This window comes from Saccostrea echinata, unplaced genomic scaffold, assembly GCF_033153115.1.
Source record: "Saccostrea echinata isolate AGI-Se365-2 ecotype Australia unplaced genomic scaffold, CSIRO_AGI_Sech_v1 ptg000073l, whole genome shotgun sequence".
In the NCBI taxonomy this organism is placed as follows: domain Eukaryota; kingdom Metazoa; phylum Mollusca; class Bivalvia; order Ostreida; family Ostreidae; genus Saccostrea; species Saccostrea echinata.
The window spans coordinates 579602-594692 of NW_026889822.1; the positions used below are offsets into that span (position 1 = coordinate 579602).

At 34.5% G+C, this 15091-nt stretch overlaps 1 protein-coding gene across 1 annotated transcript; it reads right to left on the bottom strand.

Moving 5' to 3' along the window:
- Positions 1 to 6246: 6246 nt before the first annotated feature.
- LOC133176321 (uncharacterized) lies at positions 6247 to 14662 on the bottom strand. The gene is made up of 5 exons (XM_061311451.1): positions 14491 to 14662; positions 14024 to 14104; positions 10529 to 10738; positions 9642 to 10240; positions 6247 to 7876 (listed from the first exon to the last, which is right to left on the bottom strand). The coding sequence occupies exons 1-4, from the start codon at positions 14660 to 14662 to the stop codon at positions 9837 to 9839; spliced, it is 867 nt and encodes a 288-aa protein (XP_061167435.1). The 3' UTR covers positions 6247 to 7876; positions 9642 to 9836.
- Between the last annotated feature and the right edge of the window lie 429 nt (positions 14663 to 15091).

Here is a 15091-nt window from a genome sequence, read left to right on the forward strand (position 1 = left end):
CAGATGTTCAAAAATCTGGTAAAAATACCCTTCCTTATTAAAGGTGCAGAGAATATTTTTAAAGAAATAATGCATTTTTACTAAAGATTCACTATATTATCAATAGAGCCCCCCCCCCATCGAGAAACACCAGAGCCTCTCACCCTGGGACCAGAAGTTTGCTCATCATAAGTAATCACTTTGTTTATCTGCTTAACACTAAGGAGCAGACAGGATTATTTAATAGAATTAATGCATTTTCACTATATTATCAAGAGCCCCACCCTTACACTAGCACATCTGACCCAGGGGTCATGCAATTCACAACTCTGGAAGAAGCACTCTTGCTCATCATAACTATACACTTAGCTTCTTTGCTTTTTAACCAGTAGCAGAAAAGAATATTTTCAAAGAAATTTTGCTTTTTCACTATATAATCAATAGAGCCCCCCCCCCCCCTTTTCACCAGAACCCTTGACCCTGGGGCCATGAAATTCAAAATTTTGGAAGAGGCATCCTTGCTTATCATAACTATGTATTTAATTTGTTTAAATAATACCAAGGAGTAGAGAAGAAGATTTTCAAAGAAATAATGCACTTTCACTATATGATCTATATAGCCCCGCCCTACCACCAGAACCCCTGACCCTAGGGCTATGAATTTCACAATTTTGGTAGAGGCATCCTTGCTTATCATAACTATATATTTAATTTGTTTCAATAATACCCAGGAGTAGAGAAGAAGATTTTCAAAGATATAATGCACTTTCACTATATGATCTATATAGCCCCGTCCTAGCACCAGAACCCCTGACCCTGGGGCTATGAATTCCACAATTTTGGTAGAGTCACTCTTGCTTATAATAACTATGTATTAAATTGGTTTAAATAAATCCCAGGAGTAGAGAAGAAGATTTTCAAAGAAATAATGCACTTTCACTATATGATCTATATAGCCCTGCCCTAGCACCAGAACCCCTGACCCTGGGGCCATGAATTTCATAATTTTGGTAGAGGGCTCAATGCTTATTACAATGATGCCAACAGTTTGACTGCTTGATGTTCAGGAGTAAAGAAGAAGATTTTTAAAGATTGCATTAATTTTGGTGGTTTTAGCCCCACCCCTTAGGCCCCGGGGGGACAGGGACCATGAAATTCACAAATTTTGTTCCCCTTCACACATAGATGCCATATTCTAAAATTGGCTGAAATAGGTTTAGCGGTTCAGAGAAGAAGATGAAATTGTTCAAATGTTAACATACAATGCACAACAGACGGCGATGGACGAAAGCAGATAGCAAAAGGTCACCTGAGTGACTCAGGTGACCTAAAAATTGGCTTGCTAAAAGTGCTTACCTTGATGGAAACTTCAAAATTCCATACTCCAGGGCCAATGCAAGGATTCTCCGGGCCTGTGTCAATAGGCGGCTTGCCCCGTCAGTGCTAGACAAATCCATTCTTAATACCAATACACAGAAAGTGGAGAGCTTCAATAGGCGTCTAAGGCGGTCACTGCCTAAGAATGTCAATGTCACTTTTGCACGCAACTTTCATGGTTGGGTGCACAGTGCAGCTCACAGTACAAATAATGGCCTGGGGGAATCCATAAAGGTCTTATGTGCTGGTGTGGGTGCCCTCATCCCAGAAGGGGGGAGGGTTAGTCAATCTCTGAAAAATATTCAGAATAATTATGAAAGGCAAAAAATATATCAGAAATCAAAAAAATATAGAAATACTAGAGTAATCAAAAGAAAAAAGCTGTATAAACATTATGAACAGCATCAGGAGGAAGTAAACTACAGAAAGAATATGTTTTCAAAGTCATTTAAAGACCAAAAATCTCATAAGTTAAGCAAAAAATGAGCACAGCTATTCAAAACCCCTAACTAAATGAAATAAAATTTACATGTAAAATATAATTACATAAAATGCACCAGGGCATGTGTGACTTGCTGCACAGCCCCTGCAACTGGCAGTGAATCCTCTCCTGTTTGATAGAGTGGGACTCTACTACCAGGTGCTGGGGGTTCACACAAAGCTTGTTGTGACATAAGTGGCTGCACTCAACATTGTCACATGGAAACCGAATCCGTGTCAGTTTCCATTCTGCCATAAGGGCAACTCTGTGTGCCTTTTTAACCTTTCTACCCTCCTCTGGCCAGTAAACAGTTTGTAACCCATAGCCAGAGGAAGAAATCCTACCCCTCCAATACACACAGGTGCCCTCCTGGGGGCCCCGCTCACTTGTAAGATTTAATTTTTCTTTTAAATTATCAAAAAATGCATCAATTTTATAATCAAAATGACAAATGGCGCTAAACATGCACTATTTTCTTTCACTTACCTCATAAACTGGTTCTTGCCCCCTCTGTATAGGACAAACACCACCAAATGTTTTCCCATAGACTTCCATACAAATTCCAATCACTGTCACTTATTTATATAATCAATATTCAAAAAATCAGTCACTGTGAAGCAAAGTTCAACACCTCTTCTTCAAAATTCCACCACGAAAAATATATCGTGCCATTGCATTTTTCCTTTAAATTTTGGCCTGTTTACAACTGGTATAGATCCACACTGAATGAAATTGTCCAGCAAAATATCACCCCTCATCTCAAGTCTTCCTATATAAGTCCTATATCTTTTTACACATTCTGTTAAGTCACATCTCATTTTTATCACTTATATTTCACTGTCAAATTCCACCACAAAGATTTTCTGTTAATGACCAATCAGGACTCCTGTCAGCTTTTCTTCTCTGCACAACTTTGGGTGTTGGCAACCCCCTGGTGTCCAAAATGGCGGCTCCCTGTACCTAGGCAATTCTGGTGTTTTTCCACACTCAAAATGCAACTACACAAAAGGGAAGATCTCATCCTCACAACCAATGACATTGTTTGAGTATTCCTCCTTCTGGTAGACACAAATAACTTCCTTTCTTTGATCCTGCCCAATGTTATTTGCTGGCAATGCAGCAGTCAATACTTGCTCCTGGAGAGGAATATTGGTATAGCTTTCCAAAATTAAGTTCTGGCAGAATGGAACTTTAAAAAACACCTACCATTTTCTAGTAATATCCTCACACAGAGTGGTGTTCCTTGCAACATACTCTTATGACAAGCATGTCTTCAGTAGTCCAAACAACAAAGTCATAGAATTCTTTCCCGGTCACAAGCAGCTGCCATGTACCTGTTAATAGTATTGTTGAGTCCTCCAACTCAGCTCCAAGTTACTGTTCACAGATTGAAGGCAGTCTATCAAACCACTTATCTCAGAATCCCGTTTGCAATATGGATGCTTAATTTCAATAAGGAATTCCCTGCAACAATCACAACTACCAATCCCATCTAGACTTGCTCCAATGTATGGGTGTTGCCTGCTGATTACAAAACCCACATCCTTTACTTCAAAATTTGTGAGCATCTTGGCCATTTTGGTTGCATATTTAATAACAGTGTGCCTTTTTCTCGTGTTCATAGCCTCACTGTGTTGCCTTTGAAGAAAACTTCTTGCTTAACCAGGATTTTGGATGGATTTTCTATAGAAGTTCTGTATGCTCTTTTAACACAAGTAAGTCCTGAAGTGACCTGACTGTTTGCAGCTTTCTTGCTCTCTGGTTACAACTTCACAGTTTACAGCTTCTTCTTCTGACACATTGATTTATGAGAAAGCATCCTCACAATGTTTTAACAACAAATCTTTTTGAAGCAATCCACAGTCCTTGTTGTACAGTTCTGAAAGCACTGTTGGGTATTTCTAATCTTAACACTGGCTTCAATGGCAAAAAATAAAGAGCACCAACATGTGAACACACCTCCCCAATACCTGTCAAAGATAAAACAAAATAATTTATTCCATTAATCACAAAACCTTAGAAATATACTTCCTATTAGAAATTATTATGAGAAAAAATCATTATAATGAGGAAATTATTATGAGAAAAAATCATTATAATGAGGAAAATATACACCATTCATCATGCTTATGATGAAAAATAACAAAAGGCCCAGGGGCCACATTGCTCATCTGGGCACATTGGCTAGGAAAAAGTAAAAATCAGTTCAGTATTGAAAAGTTTACCTAAGGGGGGTGGGGGTGGATTTTAAACTACTTGAGGATGCTTCCATATCAATATAACAAATGGCTTTTCTGATCTTCATCAGAAGATTTTTAAAGATTTTTTTTCCTATAAATTCCTTTGTAAGAATTTGATCCCCTATGGTGACCCTCCCCACCCTAAGCTTTAAGGGATCATCATTTGAACATGAACTTGAATCTACAATATCTGAGGATGCTTCCATATCAATATGACTAAACATCTAGAGAAGATTTTTTCCTATAATATATTCCTATATAAAACTTTGATCCCCCTTTGTGGCCCCACCCTACCCCTTGGGGGTCATCATTTGAACAAACTTGAATCTACACTATGTCAAGAAGGTTTTCTTTAAGTTTCAACTTTTTTGGCCCTGTGGTTCTTAAGAACATTTTTAAAACATGCCACCGAATTTTCACTATTTCTGAATTACCTTCCCTTGAATGAGGGCATGGCCTTTCATTTGAATAAACTTGAATCCCCTTTACAATGTACCCAAGGATGTCTTGTGGCAAGTTTGGTTGAAATTGGTCCAGTGGTCCCAGAGAAGAAGTTGAAAATATGAAAAGTTTATTGACAGACTACAGACAAAATGTGATCAGAAAAGCTCACTTGAGCTTTCAGCTGAGCTAAAAAGTCGCTACTTTTCTACAGATAACACGTTTTATGAGTCATTCATATTTATATTATATTCTACTTTCATGTAAATCAGTTGAATCTGATTCATCGAGAAACAGTTGTTTAACAAGAGGCCCATGGGCCACATTGCTCACCTGAGCACAATGGCTAGGCAAAAGCACAAATCAGTTCAGTATTGAAAAGATTACCGAGGGGGGGGGGGGGGTGGGGGGGGCATGAATTTTAAACTACTTGATGATGCTTCCATGTCAATATAACAAAGAACTGCCAATGATAGTATTGTTCTCCCGCCTACCTCCAAGTCAGATTTCAAAAGTTAACACATTTGAATGATTTTTCATATCTATATAGATATTTATATAAGTTTTCATAAAACATTACTTCTTTGGGAAAACAAAGAGAGATACCCCTGCGAAATGATATTCATGATTTTAAGAACCTTTATGAGTTGTTCATAATTGTTCATGAATGGTTCATAAAAGATTCATAACAGCTTCATAAAAGTAGTTCATGAATAAAATTCATGAAAACATTCATAATTCATAGTTCATGAACAATGATGAATCTTTATGAACATGAATGATCTTTTTTTTTTTATCTCAAAATTCTGTCAGACACCGTGTAACACAAATTCATGAACATTCATGATTATTCATGATTTGATTTTTTTTTTTGGATTTAATTCTAATGATTCAATAATACAAAGGCTCTGCTAGTTTAAAATTACATTTTAATACCCGACATCACCAAGTGCAAATAAATTTTACATTTCTGGAATACAAAGTTTTAAAAATAATGATTACCATTCCATATACTGTACATTTGGTTGTTACATTAAGATGCCCATGGTATAATAATTATTGGATGCAGATTTTTGGCAGAAATGTCTTCACATAATAATTACCTAAATATTTTCCCGGCATGTCAGCAAAATCTACAACTATGTAGAATAAAAATCCAAACAATTAGGATCAAAGTCTGATATTCTGATATTATACAAACCCCTTACTCAATTCAAAAATAAATGGGAGAAGAAAGATGGGTATAATACAGACTTAAAATACTGGTCTGTGTTGAAACATGAAAGCCAAACATAATAAGAGTAAATAATAGAGCTTTTTACATCATAAATTATAAAGCACCTTGTTTACATATTTGTTTGGTGTGAATTTTAATCAGAGTCATATGTACATGAATCAGGACTTTATTGTGGTAGATCTACATAAAATCCCAAGACATTACATTGTGTCTACTTAATTTAGCCCTATTATACACACATAAATGCATTTAGGTACATAAATAATTTGATCCCCAAAATTGCTGTTTTGCCTCTACATCACTTGAAAATAGCATGTCCATGGGTATTTGGTGCTTTCACAACAAATTTTTTAACGTTAACGTCATTTACATCAATAAACCAAACATTGTCTAGTAGATGATCAGCCAAAATCAAATCATATGTATCTTCTATAGTTACAATCTGAAAATGTTTGCCAGCGTGAGAGGATCCCAAACTCCATGGTTGTAACTGTAATGGTAGCACAAATGCGAATACTAGTCTTGTCTGTACATGTAAGACATAATACTGGACAAAGACAAATCTGTTTGATTTTGTAATGTACACATGACAACATCTCCTCTTCATTCGAGTGTAACTGTTTGAATACATTTTTTTGCCATCAAGTTGGATTCTATCAACTTTCTTGATATCAGAAACTTCCTGTGTACCTGTATCCAATATGTTTAAAATGATATATTTGTGATGTTCATCAGAAATTTCTTGTATGGCCCCAGCAATTTCACAGTTTGACATACTTTTCAATTTCCAGATTCTTCTTTCCTTTATACTAGTATTTAAATGAAGACTATTACGCAGTAAAGTTTGAGCTTCTTTAATTTTCATGATTTGATGTGTTACATTACCTGTGCCATGTACTGCTTTTGTTATCATGGAGTTGCAATCTTCAAAGGGGAAACAACTCCATGCCCAAAGTGGACCCATCAAATGAACATAGTATGCATAATGTGTCCCTATGTTATGAACATTCAGTCCACAAGTCCCCTCACGATATAAAGTACAGAACTGTCTGAAAAACATATCTAAAACATTTTCCGCCCTTTCTAGATCCTCTCCTGTTATTTGGTCTTTCAAAAGCAAATATACTCCTTCCGAAAGAAGAGCAAAATGCTCTAAATAGATATCTGGTAAGATTCCCTGCAGGCAAGGAAGGGAATAATATAAAAGCCATGCTTGTAATTCAGTTGCCTTAAAATGCGTATAGTTTTTTTCAAGGTCTCTTGGTAATCTTTCCATACACTGGGGTGGTTGTATTCCAGTCATTCGTTTTGATATCGTTTTCAATTTTTTGCCCACAAAATATGGATTTTTACTTTCTGTTGGAGATAACCATTTATGCAGTAATGATTTTGTCACTCCTAGCAGTGCACCATGCATATAATCTGGGGGACTACCTGCCACAATATCAAAATCTTTAAGGTTGAGCAAGGCTGAATTACCTTTAAATCCTTTTATGCGGTTGACACTGGTACTGTTTCTCATACACATGGCGACTGTCTCTTGATTTCGTTTAGGGTAAGGATTTTCTCTGTAAGGAAAACTTCTGCAATGTCCTTTACCCTGTTTAACTACTTTTCCTGGTTCTTCACATGTGATACAGGACTCACTGCCATTATACTGAGTCATATTTAAAAGGGATGATTTTGCAGGTAAATCATATGTCCCACACAACACTTTCAATTTTACAGTGGTCTCTCTGTCATCCAGATCAAGTACAATACCATTTTCATACAAATCGTTAAAAATAGCACACAAAGGTTCCAAATACTGCAGCATTGGTGGTTTTCCCTTGCCTTGCCAAATTCCTGCTAAAATGATGTTCTCCCTTGCGAATCGAAGACTTGGTGTCATTTCATTTATGGCTATAAAAACTGGCCAAAGTTGTATTTTTGATGATGAATAAAGACTTAGTCCATCTGTGTTTATCAGTGCTGTTAAATTGTTGTTCCTATCTAAAAAACTTCCCTTGGATGATAACGCCTTGTATACTTGGCCATCTGTTATATCTGTTAAAATGAATGGGTTTTCCAAGTGCCTTTCTCTAATTCTTTCTTTGTTTCCTTTTATGTCATTCCAGATCCCTTAAAAAAAATTAATCACAATTATAAATTAAGTCATACAAAAATAAGTGCTGTCAATTCTTTTGTACAGTAGGTGTATGATTCAATGTATGGTAAACAGGGGCGGATCCAGCAATTTTTGAAAGGGGGGTTCCAGGGTGGTGTCCCTCTACCCCCCTCCCTCCCCATACACACTCTCAAAGATTCACACACACACATGGAAAGATCTAAGGTTGTGGTAAATAATATCTTTGTTTTACATCTCTTTATTCTTTGAAAACGTACCCCAAGTCCAAATAAAAAACAAACACATTCTAAAAACTACTGAAACCTTAAAATTGAATGGATTTGCAGCATTTCCAAAGAGTACAAAGAATTTTTTTTAGAATTTGAATAACTTTTTGGAGGGTTAGGGTGGGGGGTTTAAAACAAAGAATTCCATGTTAGTTCCTTCAAAAGATGATCCGAAAACGGTACATATATAGCCAACGATCGGGGGAATCTAATATCAAATTAAACCTCGCATGTTACTTATTATATATAAGATACATAAAAATAAGTAGAATATTTTCTACCATTCACTCATAAAGAAAGATATAGTGGAGGTAATGGAGGAAACTAAGTATGTGAGAATCTATCTGTTCAATACAAAAGTTAGATGTACAAATATCTATTCTCAGGAAACGTTTTATCCTCTCTCTCTCTCTCTCTCCACTTGGCAAAAAATAAGGGAGGGGGTGTCCAACCCCCGGAACCCCCCTCTGGATCCGCCAATGTAAAGGTTAGACAAAGAGTATAAATTGAAATTGCTAGTCAGATTCTAACATTCAATTTCTAACATCAAGATCATTATATCTTTGGAAGACATATATCAACTTTAACTTTGATGGATCAATGAATGAAAATAAGATAATTACTATAACTCATTATCACAGATTTTGAGTTAAGCTATAACAGAAAAATTCCCTGATTCTCATCCAATTTTTTTGAAAAATCGAGGCGGGTGGGCGGATTTTATTATATATTTTTTATTTTTTCCATTGTACAGATTTTTTGTTAACCTGATCAATCGGTGCAGAATTATCTATTATGTCTGAATAAAAGTCATAGTTAGAAGTCAATTTAAACATGTATACCACTTACTACACATCATCACCAATCTTTCACAACCAATGATCCTTGTTTAATACATATTACAGCAATTACCATCTTGTCAGCTGTCAAAATCAAGCTGACATTTGCAGGATATAAAACGTAAGTTGAATACCGATCTTGATCAGAATTATGAAGGAAAACAGAAATTAAAAAAAGGGGGCAGGCAGGGATGAGAATCTAGGATCTTTTTTATTATGGCTTTCATACATGGTTAGCACAAAATTGCATAAAAACAGGGTTCTCAACGTGTTTTACCATGTTTACCGTTAATAAAATATGTCAGAAAGGACAGTCTATGCATGTGTATGTCATCTAAATCTACCCACAAATCTACAAATGTTAAATTAATATATATATAGATAATGATAAATAAAGATATACCATTATTGGTTGCTGCATATACATTTTTTATTGTGATTGATTTTATAAAAAACCTGTTGCTTTTCTGAAACCTAGATGGTCAATTGCCCATTAGTGCTTTTGTTTTTCAATTTGCAGATTCTGCCAAGGTTAAATTTGAAGATATGGAGAACCCTGTACAAATAATCCATTAATACATGCATGCATACTTTAAGGTTTATGTATATATATAAATGTTGGTATACATAACACTAGAATAAGATTTTCATACCTGGAGACTGCAATAAATTCTTTAACTGTGTTTTCATGTTTGCAAAAACAAAACTAGCACGAGGAAGTTGGGATCCATTCATCCCATGCTTGTATCTAGGACTGTCACATTGTCTGCAAGTTGTCACTTCCTGATTGTCAGGGAAAATGTGGAAACATTTTTCACAATAATGTACTTCATATGCATAATCTGCATTCAGGTGTTTCCACAAATTATCATACTGTATAGTTCTTGCAATGGTCTACAGTCTGGGAATGCCTTCTTCATAGTTGATAAAATATCCTTACTTGAACTAGCAGAAAAATTGTTCCTTAAGAAACAAGACAACAACATCATTTCAACATCTTCATAGTCAACTTTGTCTTCAAGTTCATCAGCGTCACAAGAAAATGAAGAGTCTGACTCTGAGGAATCTGAAAATTCTCTTTCATCCGATGAGGAGATGAAGTTATTTTCATGACCATCCACACTAGAATAATATTCATCAGATTTATCATCATTCATACACAACTGATTGTCATCACCTTCGTATTTCCTAGTATTGTTGTTATCCTCAGTCTGGAAAACATCTGTTTGAACCTCTAAAACCTGATGCATATCTAAAATAGAACATCTAACATCTAATCAATTGATATTGGTAATTAATTTGCATGCATACCATATCTTATTTCTCTTTCAATAAAGATTAAAATGACTTAAAGGGTTCTAGAAACTATTAAATAAATAGGTAATAAAAATTTTTAAAAAACAAGTACCAGGTACTGGTATTATCATTACAGAATAACGACCATATTTTACAACACAGCATGAATAAACAAAATTATCATTTATATATATGTGAGAATATTTATCTTTTTTTTTTTTACGTCAGTGAGAATGAAAATTACCTAAATTGTTTTCTTGGTTCTCAGTTATAATTTCGCACTCTATTTCTGACAGAGCAGGCATATTCAATTCATCTCCATCCTGGCATTCTTCTTCACCATGTTCACTGACAAAACTATCTGATTCTTTCTTTCGTTTGTAATGCTTGGTACTGCGTGGAACTACAGCATCAGGATTATCAATATATTTCTTCTTTAATCTTTTTTGTGGGCCTGAAAAATATTTAAACGTACAAAACTGTTATTTTCAAAATGAATATTCAAAATACAATACATGCAGAAAATTAATGCATTAATTAAATATGGTAACATATGAATGACTGCAGTTTCTTTTATTTTAAACATTTTGAGCAACATAGGACCCTACATGATAAAAAAGAAATTTATGTCCATCATTTATTAAAACATGTCAGTGTCATTTTAAGCTACAAAGCTAAAATAAAAAAAGGGGAATTTAAACAGTGAATTTAAGTGGTTCAATTACCTTGGAGCCCTCTATTCCTTAGAAACAAAGGGCATTAAGTCAGCCCTTTTTGTAGATTGAATCCATTTGCTTTTAAGAAATAGAGTTTTTACTACCACAAATAAATCTTGCATAATAACCTGGAATTTATTTAACTTAATTTACTGTAAACAAATCAAACCATCTCTGACCTCTTCTACAGATCGCACTACATTATTTCATTATATTACAGTCTAGCTGTTTAATATAAAATTCCTCTGAGGCTAAAAAATACTCCTATATTCTTTATAAATATTTAGTATTTTGTCTGTGTCATAATATACTGGTTACAAATTCATACCTGTCATTACTGGAGTTGTATACCAAATAATGTTTCCTTTTTGAAGCTTTGAAGATAGTATTTCCTAACAATAATTCATATCCGACTATCTAATCAACAACAGGAGAGGATGCTTCACTAATTTAAAAGCAGTACGCTAGTAACTGTATTTGCCTCCCCGTCCCCTTGTCTAATTTTTTAAAGATACGTTTGTTTTACTTAAAATATTTTCAAAAGTCTGGTAATCAACCAAACAATTTAAAAAACAAAGCACAATCAACAACCAAGAAAATTTGTAATGCTAACCATGCTATAACCATGTTACATTCTACCAGCTGCCTACTTCTCTATAAAGAGAATATAACCTTGTATGCACGATAAATCATAAAACCACAAACTGATAAAAAATAAACTTACTCATATTGTGAGCGGAATGCTGGTGGTACAGTGCCGATCTCTTCGTTGTAAAATGTCTTCGGCATAGTGTGCCTTCAAATTTTTGCCTTCCATTGTAGTCTATTGCAAGTAAACTGTCACGTTTAGCTTAAAATCAAAATTCAAGAAGTCTGATGGGCTTGTTGATTCTCAAAGTCATACACAGTCAAAATATATTTAAACTGTCTTACTTGCATAAATTTCATTAATATATTGAATAAAAAGTACAATCGTGTTGGTGCATCGTATAATTATACGTAACATGGATGTATTACTCTATATACTGAACTCTCAACATAACAACCGGAACTAACTAGTAACTAAACTAGTACGTAAAATGTGTTAGTATCCTATGAACAACTTACCGAAACATGAAAGAGGGCAAAAAATGGCGACGTTTCTAAAGTTGAAGTACTTAAACATATTCATTCAAGCATGTATTAATTTATAATTATATATTCATTTTTTTTAATTAAGGGGGCTAATAAAATTTTTGGTGCGCCAGTAAAACTATAAAGTTCACTGGTCCTACTGGCCAGTAAGCTTGAAAAGTTTCCGTGAAGACCGACATACAGGGATAGACATTAGCTTTCAGATTCACTTGCCTGAAGGGCAACTTTAACTTGTCCAAATTCAAAACTTGATTGCCCAAAATTAGGAAAGAAGAAAATAACTTAATTTTCTACTGTAAACTAGTAAATATTATGATAAGAAAAAGTGTGACCAGATACACTATGTAAATTTAGAAAGTTGAGGTACCTGACGAAAATTTTAATCTCACGTTTGTACATATATACCACTACCCTTGTCAATTTAATCTGTAAACATGTACTGCAATGCAGCAATAACTTGAAAACCCTGTTTCCTTTATTATAATAATAAATTTCAGATTTTTAAAAATTATTCGTGATGGGATCTTTTTGTGAATTTTGATTTTCAGTGATAACTGTGAAGCTGTGCATGCTAACAAAGATAATTGCTACAAAAAATACATATCTTGATCAGGATACATTGTCTTACTTATACTCTGTGAATGAATAAATAAATGAATTTCGATTAAGTAGGTTATAAAGTATAAAGTTGTTAAGCATAGACATCACGAAAGAAAACAGAATAACAAACCTGATTTTTAAATGATCAGTATTTAGCCGCTACCCAGGGATTCCAAATGCTAAAACAATGTCAGTCACGTATCTGACGGAAATCAAGTCTTCAATTTATTGTTTTATTTATAAATCAATGTAAACTAGATAACAGTATACATTTCTTTCTGAAAAAAAATTTCACTTGCCCGATTGGTCAAGTAAGTTGACAGTTTCACTTGCCCGAACTGAGAATTTACTTGTCCCGGGCAATCAGACATCCATTAATGTCCATCCCTGACATTATACCAGCTGCAATAATGTAGCCCTCTCCAATTTTGTTTTTTTAGGAAGGGGGGCTAAAACTCCTTAGGATCTCTGTAACGGTACAAGTGCTGGAGTGATTCTGACTCCTGCACAGAGTTGGGCTCAAATATCAGTAAATTGCTATCTTTCTTAACATTACCTGAACTCAAAAAATTTAGTTTATACAAGACATGAATATGCTGAATATTATCCATATATTGATTCTTTTATTTCAACATCACAACTTGAATTCGTCTGCCATTTTCACTGACCTTGATCAATTTTATTTTGGGATAGCCAATGAGAATTTGGGATCTTAGGGAGCAGAGGTCTATTTAGGAATTCCCTTTTTTAAGCATAAATACTGATGTTTATAAAACCCCATGGAATGCACTTATTTATCAATGTGTACCCAGATACCTTACAACACAAACATTTACTTTATCAAGCCTTTTTAAATTTCAAGTGGAAGTCTCTGTACATCACACGAGAACTGTCATGGCTGCTGTAAACACACAGTTTAATTTTAACTTTAGCGTACATGTATAAAGGGCTAGGTTTTTGATGGTGAAGTAAAAATCAACTTTATTTGAAGTTGAATGCAAAAGTTAAATTTATATGGCGTGCAGTACTAGTTGCCTGTATCCAAGAAATACATCCGCACTATTTATAGGCATTACGGATATCCTGTGGAATTGTAGCCCTCTCCAGAAAACATCAGATAGAAAATATCGGAGAGGGCTACATTATTGAAGCTAAGTAACATAATTTACAAACATGCATCATTTCCTCTTGATCTATGAAGGAGTTCACGAGTTCTCTAAATACTGTATATTAAAATTCATATCATGTTTGAAAAGTAATACATATAGGATTGTATTCCATACACATACCTTCTTCTCTATCTTGACTTGCACAGAATCTATGTTTTAAAAGGCCTTTCTTTTTCATATCCTCCAAGTATTTTCTGTCTTCTAAAAAAATTGCAACAATGAATTACATGTATACAAAGCCAGGAATTGCTGAATCACAGGGAAAATCTAAAAGACTAATGTCAAATGACGGAAGTTTAAAAACCCTAAACTACAAAGGCTATTATGAAACAAAAAATGTTTTTTCCCTCCAAAAAATGGCGACCAAGGGACAAAAGTTTTGGAGAATGTAGATATTCAACTTATTTTGTTGTCCTTTTTATAACTCTATTAAACGTTTTACCCTTATCCTAAATAAGTGGGTTTTTCTACATTAACTAATGTATTATATATTAACATAAAAAATATAGATAAATATTAATAACTAAATAAAATGTTACGATAAGCCTTAAAATAGAGGTCTTTTGCTTAAGCTCAAATGAACTTACCACTTATTTCACATATGACTGCTTCATATACTGCTCCCCTAAATTTCGCCTTGACAGCTTCACCTTCTTGATATTTAATAACATCTTTTCGCGGATGAAGAATTGTTATTACATCAATAATGCTGACATAACTATCCTCCCATTCAATGAGTGCATAATATCTCGTCTCCATGTCTGGTGTTATAAATTTAGCGCCCCTTTTAATTTTTGACTAATCGGATTTAATGTTATAAAATCACCTCTCGTACCATCCAATCAAAAGTAGACTTAAATATTTTATTGAAGCATTCGGCAAACCTCGGCTGATTCCGTCACCTTCATCAAACGATGAGGTACGAATCGGCCAAGGTGTGCCGAGTGTTTATTGAAGTTGCAATGCAAATCGTTCCCCGAGTTAATTGGCCGCCTATGAATTATCGTTTGGGAGATTATTCAATTAGAGTTAATTAGTTCTTGTGTTTTCTTTAAAATTCACCTTTATTGAAATTTCGAGGGGTCCTTTTGTTTACGTTTACTCAAAATAGCAAAACAGAAGATTCTTTTTAATTAGTAAAAGAACGGGGTGTGAAATGTCATTGTTACAAATTTCGATGCCACCTGC